Source organism: Perognathus longimembris, chromosome 2 (assembly GCF_023159225.1).
Source record: "Perognathus longimembris pacificus isolate PPM17 chromosome 2, ASM2315922v1, whole genome shotgun sequence".
Taxonomy (NCBI): Eukaryota; Metazoa; Chordata; class Mammalia; order Rodentia; family Heteromyidae; genus Perognathus; species Perognathus longimembris.
Window position 1 is genome coordinate 75,158,895 of NC_063162.1, and position 18,697 is coordinate 75,177,591.

The 18,697-nt window shown below is 44.0% G+C and overlaps 1 protein-coding gene across 1 annotated transcript in view; it reads right to left on the minus strand.

The window, feature by feature from the left end:
• The window catches only part of Itprid1 (ITPR interacting domain containing 1), a 62,636-nt gene that overhangs the window by 28,226 nt on the left and 15,713 nt on the right, over positions 1-18,697 (minus strand). The window contains exons 7-8 of the mRNA XM_048337155.1: positions 15,098-15,663; positions 14,070-14,127 (exon numbers count right to left, since the gene is read on the minus strand). Coding sequence (XP_048193112.1) covers positions 14,070-14,127; positions 15,098-15,663 — 624 coding nt within the window. The remainder of the gene's footprint in view (positions 1-14,069; positions 14,128-15,097; positions 15,664-18,697) is intronic.

Here is an 18,697-nt window from a genome sequence, read left to right on the forward strand (position 1 = left end):
TGTTTAAAGGATAGCTTAATGCAATAACTACAAGACTGTTGATGGAATCATATGTATGATAATATAAGTTTTATGAAAATGACATCACAAATAACAGGATCAGAGCTAGAGCTACAGGGTAATGAGTTATGTACATACTATGAAAAATTTTGGCATCAATTCTAGCTAGATTATATTTTAGCTGAGAAAATGGAATTCCCAGGGCCATCACCAAGAACTTAGAAAATATTTTTTAAAAAATGTAACAACATCATAGGTAAATTAGTAAGAAAATACCTATTTAATGCAAAAGAATTCAGTAATGGAGGAACAGAAGAATAAAAAGTATTGAACTGTAAACTATAAGCAAAATTTCTAACCAATACCATTACATTGAAATAGATTAAACAAACAAATCAAAATGTATTGGCAATGTGGATAAAACCACAATATGATCCAGATATATGTTGCCTGCAAGAGTGGAACTTTAGATTCCAAGAAACAAATAGGTCTACCTTTCAATGCTAGAAAAATATATGTGAGCACAGGCTACTTAAGAGCCTGAAGTCCAGAGGATTGTAGTTCAAAATCAGCCAAGCAAAAAGTCCACAACAGGGGCTGGGAATATGGCCTAGTGACAAGAGTGCTTGCCTCGTATACATGAAGCCCTAGGTTCGATTCCTCAGTACCGCAAACACAGAAAAAGTCAGAAGTGAGGGCTGTGGCTCAAGTTGGCAGAGTGCTAGCATTGAGCAAAATGAAGCCAGGGACAGTGCTCAGGCCCTGAGTTCAAGCCCCAGGACTGGCAAAAACAACAACAACAACAACAAAGTAAAAAGTTCACAACATTTCATCTCAAAACAACAAAACAAAACAAAATAAAATTCACCCTTAAACCACTAAAAGCAAGGCTAAAGTGTGTCTCAAATGGTTGAGTGTCAATTATTCAAACAAGCTGGGCAAGCTCAAGGCCCAAAGTTTAAACCCACTATCATCACCAAAAAAGAAAGAAAGAAAAAAAGAAAGTATATGATAGTAGCTAAAGAAAGTAACTTATAGCAACTAAAGAAAATCAACCACTATGTTTTCCATACCAAATTATGTTACTAAGAAAATATATTATTTAAAAAATATTAAGAAAATTGTATTTGATTTTGGTAACCTGGGTGTTGTATATACGTTTGCCTGAATTAGGCAAGGGAAGGAGAACATCAAAATGGTGAAACAAAGGATAGAGGATGAACCAATGCAACAGCGATACTCATGAGAAAATATGTTGGAAATTAACTGTACAACTGAGGGTGGGTAGTGTTGGGGATTCATCTTGGCCTTAAGGGGGGAAGGTCGAGGAGAGTGCTCCCGAGATGCCGCCCTTCCCCCAGCCCTGGGGCAGTGTGGAAGTGTGCCACACCTCTCTCCTTCTGGGTCCCGAACCAGAAGGGGTAGCTTTGAGACCATCCCCCACCTTGTGCCAGCGAGCATGTGTGCTCCCCTTTCACGAGCTTTGCCAAGAGGGCGGTACTATGGGAAGTGACGTTAGCCCATGAGGGAGGTCCTTGGGAGCTGCGCTTGGATGGACAAGCTCGCCAGCCTATCGCCGGCTCATGCTCAATCCTCGTCATCACTACTATATTACTGTGAGTCCCTCCCGATTAAATTGGATTGCTCTCCGAAGCATCTCTGAGATCCGTCTGCACCTGGCTTCCTTGATGGGTAAGGAGGGAGGAAAAGGGGATCTCATTTGGCCACGTGCACCTTAGGCTTGCCCGTGTCCCTTCGCTCCACCTTGGCCACCTGCTGGTCGGGTGCCCAGGGGAGAGGGTGAAAAGGGGAGCACTGATAAGGGAGTAAGCTTAGCATCCCCGCACCAGGGGAGGTAAATCTAGCCCGGCAGGGTAGAATTGGGAGGGAGGGAAGGTGGGAGAAAAATGAGGGAGGAGGTAACAAGTATGATAAGAAATGTACTCACTAACTTACATATGTAACTGTAACCCCACTGTACATCACCTTGACTATAGAATTACATTTTTGAAAAGAAAATTGTTACTAACGACAAAGAAGGATATTTCGTAATGATAAAGGGCAAATTTATCAGGAAATCATTAAATTAAAAATACATATGCACCTAAAAATAAAACTGCAAAAAATATACAATATGACAGAACTAACAGGAGAAAGCGAATTCCACAAGACTTGTTGAGTTGGGCATGAGAGACTCACATCGGGAGGCTGAGGATCTGAGGTTGAACTTTATGGCATATATGTTATATCACAATACCTTTGTTTTAAAACTAAATGTCAATGAAAGAAAACATAAAAATGCTCAATGGAAGGGGAAATGCCTTGTTTTAAGAGGTAGGAAACAAGTGGAAGTGAGTAAGTGATTTCCTGGAGGAAACTGAACCATGAAAAACAATAAAAATGAGAAGCAGCCATCCACCCTTGGTAGCAACCACTCCAATAACTGGAGGCACTGAGATGGCAGGACTGGAGAAGAGCCACAGAGGAAACAGACTATGGACTCTTCTTCCAAGCCCATAATATACTGAGTGGTACCCACCTCCAATCCACTAAAATAATGGAAGTTGATACACTGGATCTAGAAAAACAGAGGAGAGGATGGCCTTGAGATGATGCTGGGTAGACAAGCAGTAAAGACTCAAAGCCAAAAACTCTAAGCTTTTCTTGACCAGTTTCCCAGACTCTCAACAGATTGTTATTCTAGGCAGAAGATTAGAAGAATGTTCTCTGGGCCTTCTAAGCAATCCAAGAAAAATAATCTAACTATATCAACACAGGGGTTCCCTTCGCAATGAGGCATTCCAGACTTCCTTACAATTAAACGTAAATCAACAAACCTTGCCCACAGAAGAACTTCTAATGGCATTTATAGTCTTACTCTTGGTTGTGAAGGTGCAACTAAGGATCCCAGGTGCTTAAGAAAATGTCCATCAGGGAAGATAAAGAGTACAATAAGCCCATGTTGGGGAAACAAAATCAGAGCTACACGGGGAAAGAAAAAGTTATAGATGTGCATGCATATGTGTGCACTATCATTGAAATCTCCAAAGAGACAAGGAAGGCATCACAACTATGACTCAAAAATCATGAGGGACAAGGTAACAAACAGTACAAGAAATGTATCCAATGCCCAACGTATGATACTGTAACATCTCTGTACATCAGTTTGATAATAAAAATTTGAGAAAAAAAAATCAGATGCTAAGGAGCAGAAGCATTCTGAAAACATAAACCTCAAATAAGTTAAATGTATATTAACAAACAAACCAACAAACCTGAAACCAATCTGTATTAGTCAGCTTTCTGATGCTGTAACAAAATAACTGAGACAAGGAACTGAAAATAAGAAGAGATTGATTTTGGCTCACAATTTCACAAGAGTTAACCCATGGTTACTTGATCCTGTGGCTTTGGGCTGCATCAGCAAAGAACAACATGATGGGAGAGGTGGTACCTCATGGAAGCCCAGAAGCAAAGAGAGAGATGGATGGGACTATACGCGGATATGTCAACTCACAGAGATCTGATTTTCTTTCACTATGCTTCTACCTTACACAGGTTCTAACACTTCCTAGGCTGTGAGCAAGACATCAAAGCATGGAAGCTTGGACACTTCAGGTCCTAATTGTTTGGCAGAATCCAGTAGAAGAAGAATTAGATAATAAACCTAAAAAGTACTCCAGAAATTAACAATAAACAATAAATCAGAAGAAAATAAGAGAAAACTAGCACATTAGTCTGTCCATAAGTACCAATATTCAAATTATTTGCTTTGTAGAAGATGAGGAAGAGGAAAAACTAGTGCTAGAAAATTACTAACAAATAATTTATGATTGAATGTCATGAATTTGTGTTTGAAGTGGGCCCTAAGTAAACAATCCAATAGATGACAATAGGCTCATGTATATGATTGTGAAAGTTTAGAAATGTAGAGGCATCAAGAGAATCAGTCAGCTTGCAAAGAGAGAGAAAAGGATTGGGATTGTTATGGATTTTGACTTCTCAGCATAGCACTGGAAACAAGATGACAATGGAACGAGGCCTTCAGATTACTAGAGAGAATAGGTATGTACCTAGACCATGATGCTGAGACAGGTATCAAGTATGTTTCCTCTTAGATGAAAAGCTTCTCAGGCATCCAATTTATAAAGAAATGCATTTTCATACTTGTCTCCACCAGAGTGAAGGCATCCTTACAGACAGAGAAGTTCCAAGACTTTACTTCTCAACCCCAAAGAATCTTCCAGTTGATAATGGTCACCTATTCTAAAAAGGCTACTGTGTGCTGTACAATCATACCACATCTGGTGGATCAAAGGCACAGTGTGGGCAGAGCTGTATTTTCCCACATTGCTTTCTTTAAATCTAATGAACTTGTGGGAGGTTGTTCTTAGAAAAAAAAAAAAAAGCCAGGTGCTGGTGGCTCACACCTTTAATCCTAGGAGGTTGAGATCTGAGGATCAAGGTTCAAAGTCAGCTAGGCACGAAAGTCCATGAGACTTTAATCTCCAATAAACCACTAGAAAACTGGAAATGGTGCTGTGGCTCAAAGTGGGAGAGGACTAGCCTTGAGCAAAAGAGCTCAGAGACAGCACCCAAGCCCTGAGTTCAAGCCCCATGACCACCACCAACAACAAAGAAGTTGAATAACCAAAAACAAACAAAAAGACCTGAGCGAAGTACCTAAAGGAAGAGGAACACTGTGTGCTGTAGGCAAGAGCAAATCTAACTTGAAAAAAAGACAAAGGGACACTCAGTGGAGGCAGCTTCATAGCAGGCTTAGAAGCTATCCACTACCGAGAAGAAAAGAGGAAAGAATATCAGAGGAAAACGTCAAACTGTAAATTAAAATGGTTAGGCCTAACTAACCTTACTTATAAAAAAAAAATGTATTGTGAGGGTTGAAATGTGTAGAAAGAGTTAACAAAATACACAAAAGAAAATGATCAGGGCAACAGGAATCTATGATACTGGACTACTTTATCTTTGCAAAGTCTAGCCTGCATGACTAGTTTTATTTGAGCCCTTGGTACTTGAGCATTATGACTCCCCACCCTAGCCCCGCCCACCACCATCATCTCAGAACCCTGTGAATACCTTCATTGTAGGTTTGGCTTTGCTGGATTTTAACATAAACAAATATCTTGGTCAATCCTTGTCTCCCATTGAAAAGAACAATTCTTTCTAGAAGGTGTCAGATTCCACACTTAGTATGGTGTTACCAGGCTATCTGGCTATCTAGGTCAGAATCTTTAGAGTTCACAAGTATCAAATGTTGACTTTTAAATAGCCATACTTCTCAAGAGCAAGAATTTATGGGATTGATTTGTCTATTCATATAATAGGAATGATTATGATAAAGTAGAACTTTGAAAAATCTCCATACACCAACACTACATATTGCTTTAAAAGAAAATCATTTAATGAAAATAGAATGTCTGCAAGCCTGGATCATATGAGATTTACCAAATCTAATCTTACTGGTGAGCATATCCATCTGTGACCAAGGTTAAATCCATGCGTCTACTTGTATCAAACAGACCGTGTCATATGTGGCCACGGAGGTCCATAGGCACCAGTGGCTGGTCGAGTTGGTGGCAAAGGAAACCAAGGGAACCCTCAGCTGCTCTGGCTCAGAGTCATGCTTCACAGAAGGCAGATCGAGCCTCCAGTGGCTCCAATTTTCCTAGAGCAGGGTGGGTGGGAGAGCGCCAAGGCCCAGGCCATAGCAGCCAGGACAAGACCAGCGAATAAGAGGCAGGACTCCAGTGCCAAAGGCCCCTCCTGTCACCAGGCCCTGACTCACAGAGAAGCCTCATTTTTCACCCATGCTGGAACCTCATGCTCTTTAGGCAGAATGCTTGCCACAGGGCAAGACCTAGCATCATGTTTGCACAGAGTCCCAGAGAAGACCTAAAGCAGGACATGGGGGTCTGCCTTTCCTGCTCCCTCCCTGCTGCTGGGACTTCAAGACAAGGGCAGACTCCTTAACCAATGGCTGGAGTTTCATGGGGAAATGCTCACTGCAAACTGTTTTGTACTAGCATGACAAGAGGACTGGAGTGTGGACTCCACCCCTCTTCCTGAAGTGTGGGCTCCTCCCTCACCAAGCCTGCTCTCTGCCCTTTGGAGGCTTCTACAGACTTCTAGCCACACCCTCACAAACACCTCAGGCTCAGCAAGGCCAGGGAGAGGTTTATGGACTTACTTCCAGAACAATCCAGGCTAAAACAAAGGCTTCTAGGTTTTATTACAGCCATAAATTATTCTCATGAAAGAATCTCATGTCAAACATGAAAGTTTTAATTTCTATGAGGCCTAGCATGTATCTCCATGCTCATCCATAAGTAGGAGAATTCCACAAAGTGAATGTGGTTTAGAATAAGTCATTTTCTCAATTGTTATTATTTTTCACCATTCTTATTTTAAATAATATAACAATAAGTGATATAATAAACAATAATTACCATAGCAACAATAATTACTATGAAGCTTTCATTAGAATAAATTCAACCTTAAGCAGTTGAACCATAAATTTTCAGTGTTCTCTTTTTTAGTGTGGGTCACTTAAACCAGATTTTAATATTCCCTTAGAGATACAGTGGTGTTTGAGCCTTAAGTGTAGTTCTGCCTACATTTTTATTTCTAGGCAGTATTGTAAATTATCTTTGGCTTAGGGTGGTATTTATTTAAGATGGTATCTTATTTTTATCTTACAAAGTAATGGGACCACCATTATCCTCATTGTTATTATCACCGTTTTTATGGCTAGGGAAAGAGGTGGGGGGCTCTTAGCAGGAATAAAAGTCTAAGGATCAGAAGGATGGATGGGGTCTAACTCATTTATTCTCCAGTTCCTTCTCCGTCTGACTCTCAGTCCCCTCATCTGTATACAGGAGTGAGCTCCACTTCCTCCCATGAATGTGAGGTGCTGTGTAGTGCCTGGCACACAGTGAGTGCTTGGCACATGGTGTGCAGTCAGGCTATGGCCAGTGTTTTGGAGCCCTGTGCTGACCCCAAGCTACAACAAGGCCAGCCAGGTGTCCCTCACAGAAGAGATGACTTAGGGGCAAAGGCTTTGCACACAGGTGCAATACAGGACAAAAATGGGCCAAGGTCTCTGGGGAGGTGGATCTCCAGCTGGGATGCACTGAGGTGAGAGGGTCCTGGGGAGGAGACTGGAAGGGGCAGTGATGGAGTGGACACCATAGGCCTGGGTGGCCTTTGACATCAGAAAGATGACATTGGAGTGGGTTCCATGTAAAGGTAAAGGGAGTAGCAGGGTGTCAGAAGTAAAAGTGGGGAGCTTGGGGGTGGAGATGCAGAGTGTCCTGACTCTCCTGAGGCCCGGATGGTGGAGGGGACGCAGGGGGTCAGGAGGGCTGAGGGTGGCGGAGGGGATGCAGGGGGTCAGGAGGGCTGAGGGTGGTGGAGGGGATGCAGGGGATCAGGAGGGCTGGGGATTGTGGAGGGGAAACAGGGGGTCAGGAGGGCTGAGGGTGGTGGAGGGACGCAGGGGGTCAGGAGGGCTGGGGATTGTGGAGGGGAGACAGGGAGTCAGGAGGGCTGGGGATTGTGGAGGGGAGACAGAGGGTCAGGAGGGCTGGGGACTGTGGAGGGGAGACAGGGGGTCAGGAGGGCTGGGGATTATGGAGGGGACACAGGGGGTCAGGAGGGCTGAGCGTGTTGGAGGGGATGCTGGGTGCAGTGAAGGGGACACGGGTTCAGGAGGGCTGGGGATGGTGGAGGGGACGCAGGGGGTCAGGAGGGCTGAGGGGGGATGAGAAAGATGTTAGACTCAATCCTAAACAGACTTATTTTCGCTACATGGACAATGCAGAGATATCAATTAAAAACCTGAGCACATAGTACAGCTCATGGAAGTCAATGCCCCCCAAACAAGTTGGGGGGTACTGTCGGTGAGAGCCCAGCATTAAGCAATTGCCCTTTTCATCCTTTATGGGTAACATGGGACCTCCTGTCTCTGGACCGCCCTCAGCCATCAAGAGCTGCACTGGTTGCCGGCTGCAGAATATCTCCATGGAGCCAAAATGTCTGTGGAGTGGGAGGGGGGGATTTGATAATTAAAAGAATTGTCACTGGCAGTGTCGCAGGAGGCACCGTGTTAAGGCTGCACGCTGGGAAGCTCCAATGCTCCCAGATGCTGGGGGTGGGGGGGTGATCTTGGCGCTACTCCTTGGGACAAGACGAATCACAAATGTGTTAATAGTGAGGCTCCATGTCATATTGTGCCAGATGGAGGTGGTTACATCTCTGATTGATCGCCTCCTGGCCGAGGCAGGGCTTTCCAGAAGGCAAACAGCTCCAAATTGGCACGGGAGCCCCAGGGATCAGCAGGTCTTTATTACGGTCACTGTGGACGTGACATTCTCCACTTCACACAGTGTGGCTGCCCCCAAGGCAGGGGCAGCCAAAACCCCATGTCTCGATAAGACAAGATGTCAGGAAGGTGAGACCCAAGCAAGAAACAAGAGTGCACTGGGCAGGGCTTGCGGAGCCACACAGGGTCATGGAGGAATCTGTGACAGAGTAGGAAATAGAGGAAGGGAGAGGGAGAAGAGAGGCAGCAAACACCCTGCTTGTGAATGAAATAAATAACGGGAGAACCAAGGGAAGGAAGAGTCCAGAAAGAGCAGGAAGAAAATGCTCACAAGTCTCATACAACAACCTCGTAGCAGATGAGATGATGGAACAGAGAAACATGGAGCGATGACAGTTAGATGACCTTCCTGCCTGTCCTTCTGCATTCATCTGGCCAGTGACCATCAGCCCTTTGTGGCTCTGCTCCCCCCAGGGCCAACCCCCAGCCCAAACCAGCCAACTACAAGAGCAATAACTGGGGCGGGCAGGCATCCTACGGGACCAGCAGCCTCTGGTGTGGGCGCTGGGTCCTAATACAGGACAGCGAATAAAGCTTCATTACAGAACAATGGAGTTAGCTGCCAGAGCCTACAGATTTGAATAAACAACAAATAAGCAACATCTGCTCCAGCATATGTGTATGGTAAAAAAAAAAAGTCACAAAATAAAAGAATTTGTAAATGCCAAAAGCAACACTAAACTGCCAGTGCCACTGTAGAGTGAATTTTTAATTGCACAGGCAAAGAGGCAGGCGGCCGGCATTAGCCTCGCATATGTCTTGTTGCCGCCAACCTGGGAGTGTAGACGAATTTAATTAAATAAGGATTATCCCTTCTCCCCAGTACAATTACTTATTTATAACAATGATAAAATTGCCTAATAAAAAATGGCCATATTTTAAAAAACAAGGCTAGAAAACACCCCGCTTTGCGTGGAAGTCATTCAGGGCTGTTGGAGTTTGAGTGCATCTTTTAAAATTAAGTCTATGCCTACTGCCAAGGAAAGAAAAAAAGAAATGGAAATAAAATAAAATAAAAAATGAAATTAAAAAACCCCAACCCTTACCACAAAGCCTGCTGCTGTTAAACATCCAGACACTAGATGGTGGGAAAATATAAAGAACATACAGAGCAGCAAAATGGGGATTGGCTTCCACCCAGAGTACAGCAGATTAAGCAAAATGGGACTCAAGTTAAGGCCAGAGGCTGGAGTCAGGAGAGGGAGCCAGGGGACAGGGACATGGAAGCTTGTCCATCAGTGCTGTGGTCCTCGTGTGTCTTGTGAGCAGGCCATCACTGGCCATCAGTCCCTGCCCTTCATCTTGCCTGTCTCTCTTCCACACATATGTGCTGACTCCCCCCACCAGCCCCTAATTGCAGCAGAAGAGAGGCGCCTCTGCCCCCAGCCACCGAAGAGTCCTTTTGTGCCTCCTGGTCACAAACTCCCACCATAGGGAGGTACATGGGACCCCCCAGAGAGCGAGGTAGGCAGGGCAAAGTGGATGCAGTATTTTCTCAGATCTGTGGCCTCAGTGCCTGTTATTTTTCAGCAGTTCTGCCATCAAGGTTTTTTGGGTTAGGGTAAAGGTGAGGTCCCAGAATTCATGACCAGGGATATTGTCTGTGCCAAGGTCATTCTTCTTTCTTTCTAGGTCATTCACAAGGCAACCAGACCTGTGAACAGTCTGTTGGCTCTGCACTGTGGCTGCAGGAGGCTCTGGCTTCTACCTCACTTTCCTCATCTGTGCAATGGGTGTGGTGGTCACCACAGAATTTGCCTCCAAGGGCAGGTCTCCACCTGTCCCTGCAGCCTCGGCTGGCAGGAGGATAAGCTCTCTACCCAGTGCCAAGAATTGGAAAGAAAGCTTCAGCAAGGTTCACAGACCAAGGCCAGCTTTCTCCTGGGTGTGAGTATCATTCTCTTCATGATCATTCAATAATTGATTGGTGTTTCTTGATACTTACATGTTCTTTGCCTCCCATTTGTATTAAATGACAGTTCATTAAATATTTGCTGAATGCATGAGTTCAGGATGGAAAGGAGGACTAGATTTGAATTCAAAAGGTCCTGGCTTGAATTTTGGTTCTCTTCTTTGCCAGCTGTGTAAATTTAGGCAAGTCGGTTAATCCATTGAGCTCTAAGCTCTAAAAGGGAAACTGTACTGTGGTGATTGTATCAAGACATGTAACTGAAACTTCTCTGGACCCTGTGTCAATTATTAGTACACAGACATTTAACAGCACTTAAGAAGTGTAGTTGATCTACACTCTGAAGCTACTCCATGGGCTCAGTGTCTATTAAGGTAAAGCAGCTTTCTGGGAGCAGCTGCTGGAGCAAGGGCAGAGTTTGTCACATGAAATACCTAAGTCTATGTTACCTAGCACTCACGGTATCTGCAAACATCAGGCACCAATTCATAGATCTGGAAGAAATAAACAACTGGATACATTCCTTATTTACAAATACAGTCCACCATCTCTAATCACGGGTTGTGCTCCCGCAGATCCAACTGACTGTGTATGAAAAACGCAACTCACTGATTAAAAACAGCACAACTGTTTGCATACGGTTTACAGTGCACTCGGTGTGGTAGGTAACTTGGAGCAGATTTCAAGTCTACCAGAGCCTGTCCGTAGGTTGTATGAAAATCATATACCATTTCTACAAGGCACTTAAGCCTCTGTGAATTTGGCATCTACCAAGAGGTGCTGAAATGAACCCCCACAGACACTGAGGAATAATCTTACCAAAACCCCAGCTAGGAGCATTACCAAATACGCCATGTCATCTGTTATATTATATGTCATATAATATCATGTATGCATATAATATGTCCACTCATGCAATGTTGCATTTAACTTGGTCTGGGAGTTTAGATGAGTACTAGTAAACATGAAACCATGAGCTCAATCACCAGGCCCCACAAAAAGTGGGGACAAGAGAAAAGCCACCATGTGTGTGATGTGATGGGGGAGGGGGGAGGATCCTGCATGTGGAGTGTTCCTGCGGCAGTTCCTGCATGCAGAGAGATCTGCAGCAGGCGCCTGCATGCAGTGGGGCTCCTGCAGTGGGTTCCCACATGCAGAGAGTTCCTGCAGTGGGGTTCCCAGAGTGCGGTTCCTATAGCCTGGTGCAGGACTAGGTGCAGGGATCCAAGGTAAAGAACACAAAGGCTCTACCCTCCAGTGTGGCACAGTGTTGCAGAAGAGAGGGAACTGAAAGCATGTTGTTACAGTTTCTCCAGGCAAGACCACAAGGGATGTCATTTTCTGAGTGTAGCAGACACAAAAGGAAGGAGGAAGAGAAGCAGGGTGGAATAACTTGTCTGCTTAAGGAAGAAGGAAGGCGTGTTAGTTAGTACTCAGACCCTTTGAAATGACAGCAAAATAAGACCAGGACAGAGAGAATAAACAGAATCCACTGTCTGGGGTAACTGGAGAGGAAGACCTACTGGAGGACAGAATATAAACGACACACATCTCCTTCCCCGAATCTGCTTTGAGTAAGACTACTATTTGCTCTTACTAAGCCCTCAGAAATATCCAATGTGTAAACATGAAAATTTAGAGTTATTCGCCCGACAATAGTAACTCATTTGGAAGATGCATGCGCATACAATGAGCTCAGTGGTCTTCATCAGAAGTAAGACAATGCCTTTTACTATCTGTGTGACTGTAGCTCTCTGCATTTCAGGTTCTTCATCTGACACATGCAATAACAATAGTGCCTCAGGACTGGGCACGTGGCACATTCCTGCAACCCCAGCTAGAAGATAGGAGAATAACAGTTTGTGGCAGGTCCTGGCCAAAAATAAATTAGCAAGACCCTCTCGGAAGAACAAATTGAAATCAAAAGGTCTGGGGGCATGGCTCAAGTATTTGTCTAGCAAATATAAGGCCCTGCATTAAAATCCCAGTACAGCCAAAAAAAATAATAATACCTCCCTCGGGGGATAAATTACGGTGTATAGAAGAGTACCCCTCGCAACGCATGTGTTTTGTCCATAGGGTGAAGCAGCTCTGTGAGTGATCTCTCTGAAGGCCTCTTACTGCTTGAGGTTCAAAATTCACTTTCCCATCTTCCCTCAAAGGTTGGCACAGGTACCTACAGCAAGATGGCAGTGGATCTCTTCTTCTACCTGCTTTCTTTGGACACATGACGAGGGAATGGTTTGTCATCGTCTCCCCTGGTTCTGGCTTTTAGGATATGGTCGTCCTGAGCTGGACATCAAGGATGGCTTGTCTCCATGAGTGTGTGTGTGTGTGTGTGTGTGTGTGTGTGTGTGTGTGTGTGTGTATCTCATTAATATATCCTGTAGACCTCAAAGTAATGACTTGTATGCAATCCTTTCCTCATTATTTACTGATTTGTTCTCAGTCTTACTTCTCTTAAGTGAGCAGCCCTTTGGACTATTTTTTGAGGCAGGGTATTGCTAGCTGGCTCTGAACCCATGATGCCTCCACTCCACTGGGATTACAGGCATGTACCACCACCCTCCCCCAACACACACAGTGTTTTGGAAAGTGATAAAATTTCATTTGCTGTGTAGATTTTATCCATTATGCAAGCCATCTTCTATTTTAGGCCTCAATCTCTATTTGTATAAATTCCCAAATATTTCTTTTTGGAATCACTGGGATGGTTTACACGATATCATAGGCCTCTTAATTGAATGTCAAAGAAGGCAGTTCCTACTGACAAGGGGACTCCAGCTTCGCTGAGAAGCATTCAATTAGATGGCAAACAGCTGCTTATTTTTGTCTTCTAAACCTCAATGCAGGTTATGTGGTAATTACTTAGAAGAGCAGGATAACAATTTATGTAATCAGCAGGACCCTATAATTACTAATGCATAATTTCCAAACAGCATTTAGCAAAATGAGGCCCATACACACACTTTGTAATGGAAAAGACATGTTTGATACCATACTAAATTAAATTAAAAATTTGCATATTTTCTTTCAGGAAAGGCGCTAGCTTCCTCTGCTCTGTTTTACTTGACTCATCTCTGCCTATCTCTAGCTCCATAAAGGATCTAGGAAACGCTGAATCATGGAGTTAATTTCGTGAGAGGAGAAGAGTGGGGGGTGGGGGTGGGGGCTGAGGGCTGGGGGTGTTGGGTGGGGAGAAAGGCTTCTTCTTGGTTGTCTGGGATGACAACAACAGTGCATCGTTTTAGGAGGGGATTTGTAAAGTTACATCTAGGTGACTTGTTTACACCAAGTTTGACATCAGGGTCATGCAAAATGTAAATGAAAGGAATAATAGAGACTTAAATTTTTTCTATACTTATCTCCCTAGGGCAGATGGAGAAGTGGAGGCCCAGGAAAACACAAGGACTTCTGCAATATGACACAGTAGGCAGGAGAGGAGGGAAGAACTTTTTCTAGTTGCTCTCTGTCCTGTGTGAAATCCATTGGCTCTGGTATAGTTGGAGCAAACGCATTGCTGTTAGACAGGGCACTCACCTTACCAGTCCAGGAAATACTGAACATTTTTTCTGGTATTTTTAAATTTCCACATACATTTGCTCAAGACTAGGTTTTGACCATTGCTAATGATGTGCAAATGGAGGATGCTTTGCGGGGATGAGTGAAATTGTGAACATACTGAGAGACAGGCAGCGACTGTTTTGCTCTCTTTCTGAAAGATCACGTATGAAGTCTCACTCTGCGAAGGGCTCCTACCTGTGGTTCCTGAGGTCAGGCTGAAGGTGTTGCCTGTCTCCTCTTCAAAGCTCTGCACCTACGATTCCAAAGCACATCAACTCATTAGAGATTTCTTTATAAAAAATTCCCTCGTTCAGTCAACATCTAAGGAGTGTCAATGGGCAATAATTGGCCAGAGGGATAAGATTGCAAAGCTACTTCAGTCAAGTAGCTTGACTTTGCTGGTGGCAGGGACAAGACCCCATGATGAAAATTCAAAGAACTAACAAGGTCAAGAGAAGAAGATTGCATCTGGGTGCAGGACCCAAGGTACTTCCTGGAAGATGTGCCTATGAACTAAATTTAAACAACTATATTATTACACTTGGCTCCTATATTGGTGCCAAACAACGCTAAATATATTTGGAGAAAGTTTGTTAATGATGCCTCAAAACACTTGGGAAGAATCATTTAGAAAATTCAGTTATCACATAATGCTTAGATTAAAAAACAGCAACATAATTTTTCAGATTGCCTGAAAAGAATTCTTGAAAGTTTTTTTTAAAATAAATTAATGCATAGTAATCAATTTATAAGAATAAAACTATTGTTAAGGCCAAGTTATTCATACTGTTTAAATGTACTAAAATAGCTTACTATAGAAACAAGCTATATAGAAGAAGTTTAAGAGGCTCAGAAAACAGAAGCTAACATTTTGGAAGAAATTATGCTAGCATTTCTTTACAATGGTCTTTGTGATATGTTTATTCTGGATATACTGCCGTCAAACATTTTATGGACATTATGGAGGGGAGATGAACTCCTCCACCTTACCCCAAAGGAAACTCCATCTTTAGTGACTGCAAGACAGGCCACGTTTTGAAGAGACAATTGTTTATGTAACAGTTCTCTAACTTCAACAAATGTTGCAAGGGTAAAGAATGCTGACTCCCTATTCATCATATTGGATTGGTGTCTGGATAGTGGTAGCTGAACAGGGACAGGCGAGGAGGACATGGCAAGGAGGAACCACAGAGTACGTACTTCAAAGAGGAGGGAACACTGACCTCCTCCATTTCAAAGGAGTCTGGTCCTTTGCCTGCAGAATGAGGTGAGTTCTTGAGCTTGCTTGTGTAAATCCAGTTGTCCTTCCAGGTTCTGGCCCTGACTGACCCTAGAGGTGCCCAGAGAAGAGGAGGCTGCCTGGCCAGCATGGAGGAGCCAGGCTCCAGGGCGGCTCGTGGAAGGTGACAGGGGGTCCGGGCATTGCAGATTTGGACAGAATGATGCTCTGTGGGAGGAGACTCGTGGTCTTGGCTGTGGCTGATGGAGGCCATTGGTAACTCTGCTCGATAGTCCCATGGTTTGGCTGAGGTTGTAGGGAACCCATTCTCCACCCTGAAAACTTCAGGGGCCTCTGGGTTGCTGATCCTCCTGGTGTCCTGCCTTGAAGCTCTCCTCAAAAGTTGGCTCATTCGTTTTTGAGGCTCTTGAGCTCCCCTTGCCGAAGTCTTTGGCAGCCCTTGCCTTCTAGATTCCTCTCCAGCATTGTTTTGTAGCACGTTAACATCATGCAGCAAAGAGGAGAAGGCACTGGTCACATGGTCCAGGATTTCCAGCTGTCGGAATCGGCCTGAAGAACACAGAAACATCATGGCTTTATTTATTTATTTATTTTTTTGCTAGTCCTGGGCCTTGGACTCAGGGCCTGAGCACTGCCCCTGGCTTCTTTTTGTTCAAGGCTAGCACTTGCTACTTGAGCCACAGCACCACTTCTGGCCATTTTCTGTATATGCAGTGCTGGGGAATTGAACCCAGGGCTTCATGTATATGAGGCAAGCACTCTTGCCACTAGGCCATATCCCCAACCCACATCATGGCTTTAGATTATGTTCTTCAACAGAACTGCCCTGGTATGGTGCTGTATGGATGGTAAAACTACAGAGGGAGTTCCTTGGATTTTCAGCAATGGAAAGCATCTATGTGTCAGGGGCAGAGTAATACACTGGTAGGTGAATTCGAATAACTGTGTAGATTCATGCCCACACACCCTTGTTTTTCATGTGCCAAATGCATTAGAAACTCTGGGTGTATGGGAAACTATAAACTTGGGTGTGTTGCACTGAATGGAAAACACCAACTAGACAGTTTTAATGTGATGTAACTCAAGTATTTCTGTTCATCCCTGTGACCACATATCTGAGGAAAACAATTTAAAGGAAGAAAGATTCATCTGAGCTCACTATTTTGGAGGTTTCAGTCCACAACCCTGGGCTCTCTGTTGAGGCAGAGTTTCATGGCGGAAAGAACAAGTAACAGAAGTTACTTTGCTTCATCATGAACAGGAGGAAGAGAAGGGAGAAGCATGACCTCCAAAATCATGCTACCAATTAGGCAGGATGCACCTCTTAAAGTGTCTACCATCTCCCCAAATAGTGCTGCCAGCTCAGGACACGGCAGTCAATAGAGGATCCTGTTTTATGGTTTGTCATTTCGTAGTCAAAGCATCACAGTATCTCTGTGCCCCCAACTTCGTGTGGAGACATCATCATCATCATCATCATCATCATCATCATCATCATCATCATCACTATGGCCTCCTTCATCTCCATCCCCCAGGATAGAAAGTCAAGGACCCACCCACAGGGTTACATGGTTCTGCAGGGTTCAAACTGGCAGGGGTGGCAGGGTGCTATCTTCCATCTGTCATTCACACCATTCCTGCTATCCCACCAGCTCCTCTCCGGCACAGCTTTGGGCTGACCTGTGTCTTTCACCTGAGTGAAGGAGTTCGTGACTCATCATCCTTCTACTCCACAAATGTGATGCCCTTTTCTCAGAGGACTGTGTGCTCCTTTCAAGACCTCCAGGAATTACAGGGTTTGATGCTAGGGCATAATTCTGATTACATTCCTTCTCCCATCCCCAAGTAAAGCCTATTTGAAAGCAAATCTGTTTTGTGAGCTGGGGGGCATGGCTGAATTACAATATAGCTTTTTATGATTGTCTCCTCTCCCTCACAGAGCAGGTTTTTGCAGTTAGTATAAGACAAAAACCTATCAATTTAATTGGTTCATTCAATTCTCAAAGCACAACAGTCTCAGATGACTGTTCTATTTCTGCCTGTGGGTAAACTGAATGATGGACTAATTGATTCTTACCCTCCAGTTTAAACCTTTTATATTGACTTTGAATGTGACATCATTTCCCATTCTGTCTTTTGAACAGCCAACTAACTTTGTTATTGCCTGTTTTACATCTGACCTTCTAAGCTTTCTTGACTCCAAAAGTGTGCTGGTAAGTGTTACATAGAGTAAAGGAGGGAGGTCCAGTGCTTATGGGATTGCCTCCAGCTCCTGGTGCAGGCGCTGCTTCTGTGAATTAGGCCTGTGAATTAACTACAAGCTGGACTCTCAGCTCCCGCTTTGAGTATGTGTTATCGAGATGAGCCCTTTCTTCTTGTAGTCACTTTGCAATCACTTTGGGCTCACTCAGGAAAGATGAGCTTCACCAACAAACATCTGATGATATAAGTCAATTGGGCCCCTCATGTCCTTTTCTTGTGCCAAAGGGTAATCCCGGGCCTCCCCTCAAGCAGAACAATAACTTCTCCAGCTCTCCTAACAACAAAGTCTGAGATAAGGGTCAGCCAGATCCTGCCTGTGACTTAAGACTGTGAATACCTCTCCTGCCCCTCTCCCCCACATTCTCCCTATTTATCATGAGGCCAGTGACTATTCTTCCAAAGTTGTCTAAAGATGTACTGATGTATTGTCTTCCATGGCTACCATGGGACAAATCTCCTCTCTCTGCTTTTCATCATGTCTCTATTTGGCATATGGGGGCGAGTGGCCAGATCCAATGTAGGACTCTTAGACTTCAGGCCTGGAGTCTACCAACCCAGTGTCACTAGCTTTCTATCATCCTTGGGTTGATTTCATGTGTACAATGTTTACATAAAAAACTAGACCAAACACGACTGAGGTCCTATCTGTGCTTCTAGGAGAGGGAGACAAAGAGGACCAACATTAGTTGCTTCTGAGAGGTGAAGAAATGACATTGCATCACCTTCATGTTGCTCTCTCTTCTTTAACAACCTCACCACTGAGATTTTGAGCATGATTTCACCTACCTGAAAAATGGAGAGACAGAAACTCAAATGTTAAATCCAGCTGAGGTGTCTGTTCCAGATAATCTTGAGGAAATCATTTCATCTCCCTCGATTTTTCCATCCACCTTCTTTATTGACAACACTTAATTTTGGAAACATAACTTTGTCTTTTCCTCATCTGAAACCTCCCAGACTCTCTTCCCTAGAGATGTGCCTTGCAGGTCAAAGGGGATCTCCATTTTAATGATTCAGGAATGCTGCTACCTCCCCCCACCCCATAGCTGAATATGTGTGTTAGCAAACTAAATAAACCATGTAGTAAAACAAGCCTGCTCAACCTCAAATCATCCTTTCCCCAATTTTTTGGACATGGTATACATACTCAAAAGGCATCCTTAGAAATAGCCCAGTGAATGGAGTCCCTGGACAGCCAGGTGGAGAGGTAGAGCAGTGCAAACACTTGCTATAAGAATCAGATATAGTAAACCACAGGCCTGAAGGCATAGTGTAGTCCTTACTGCCTCCCCATAAACTAGTGGGCCACTTCCCACTGGTG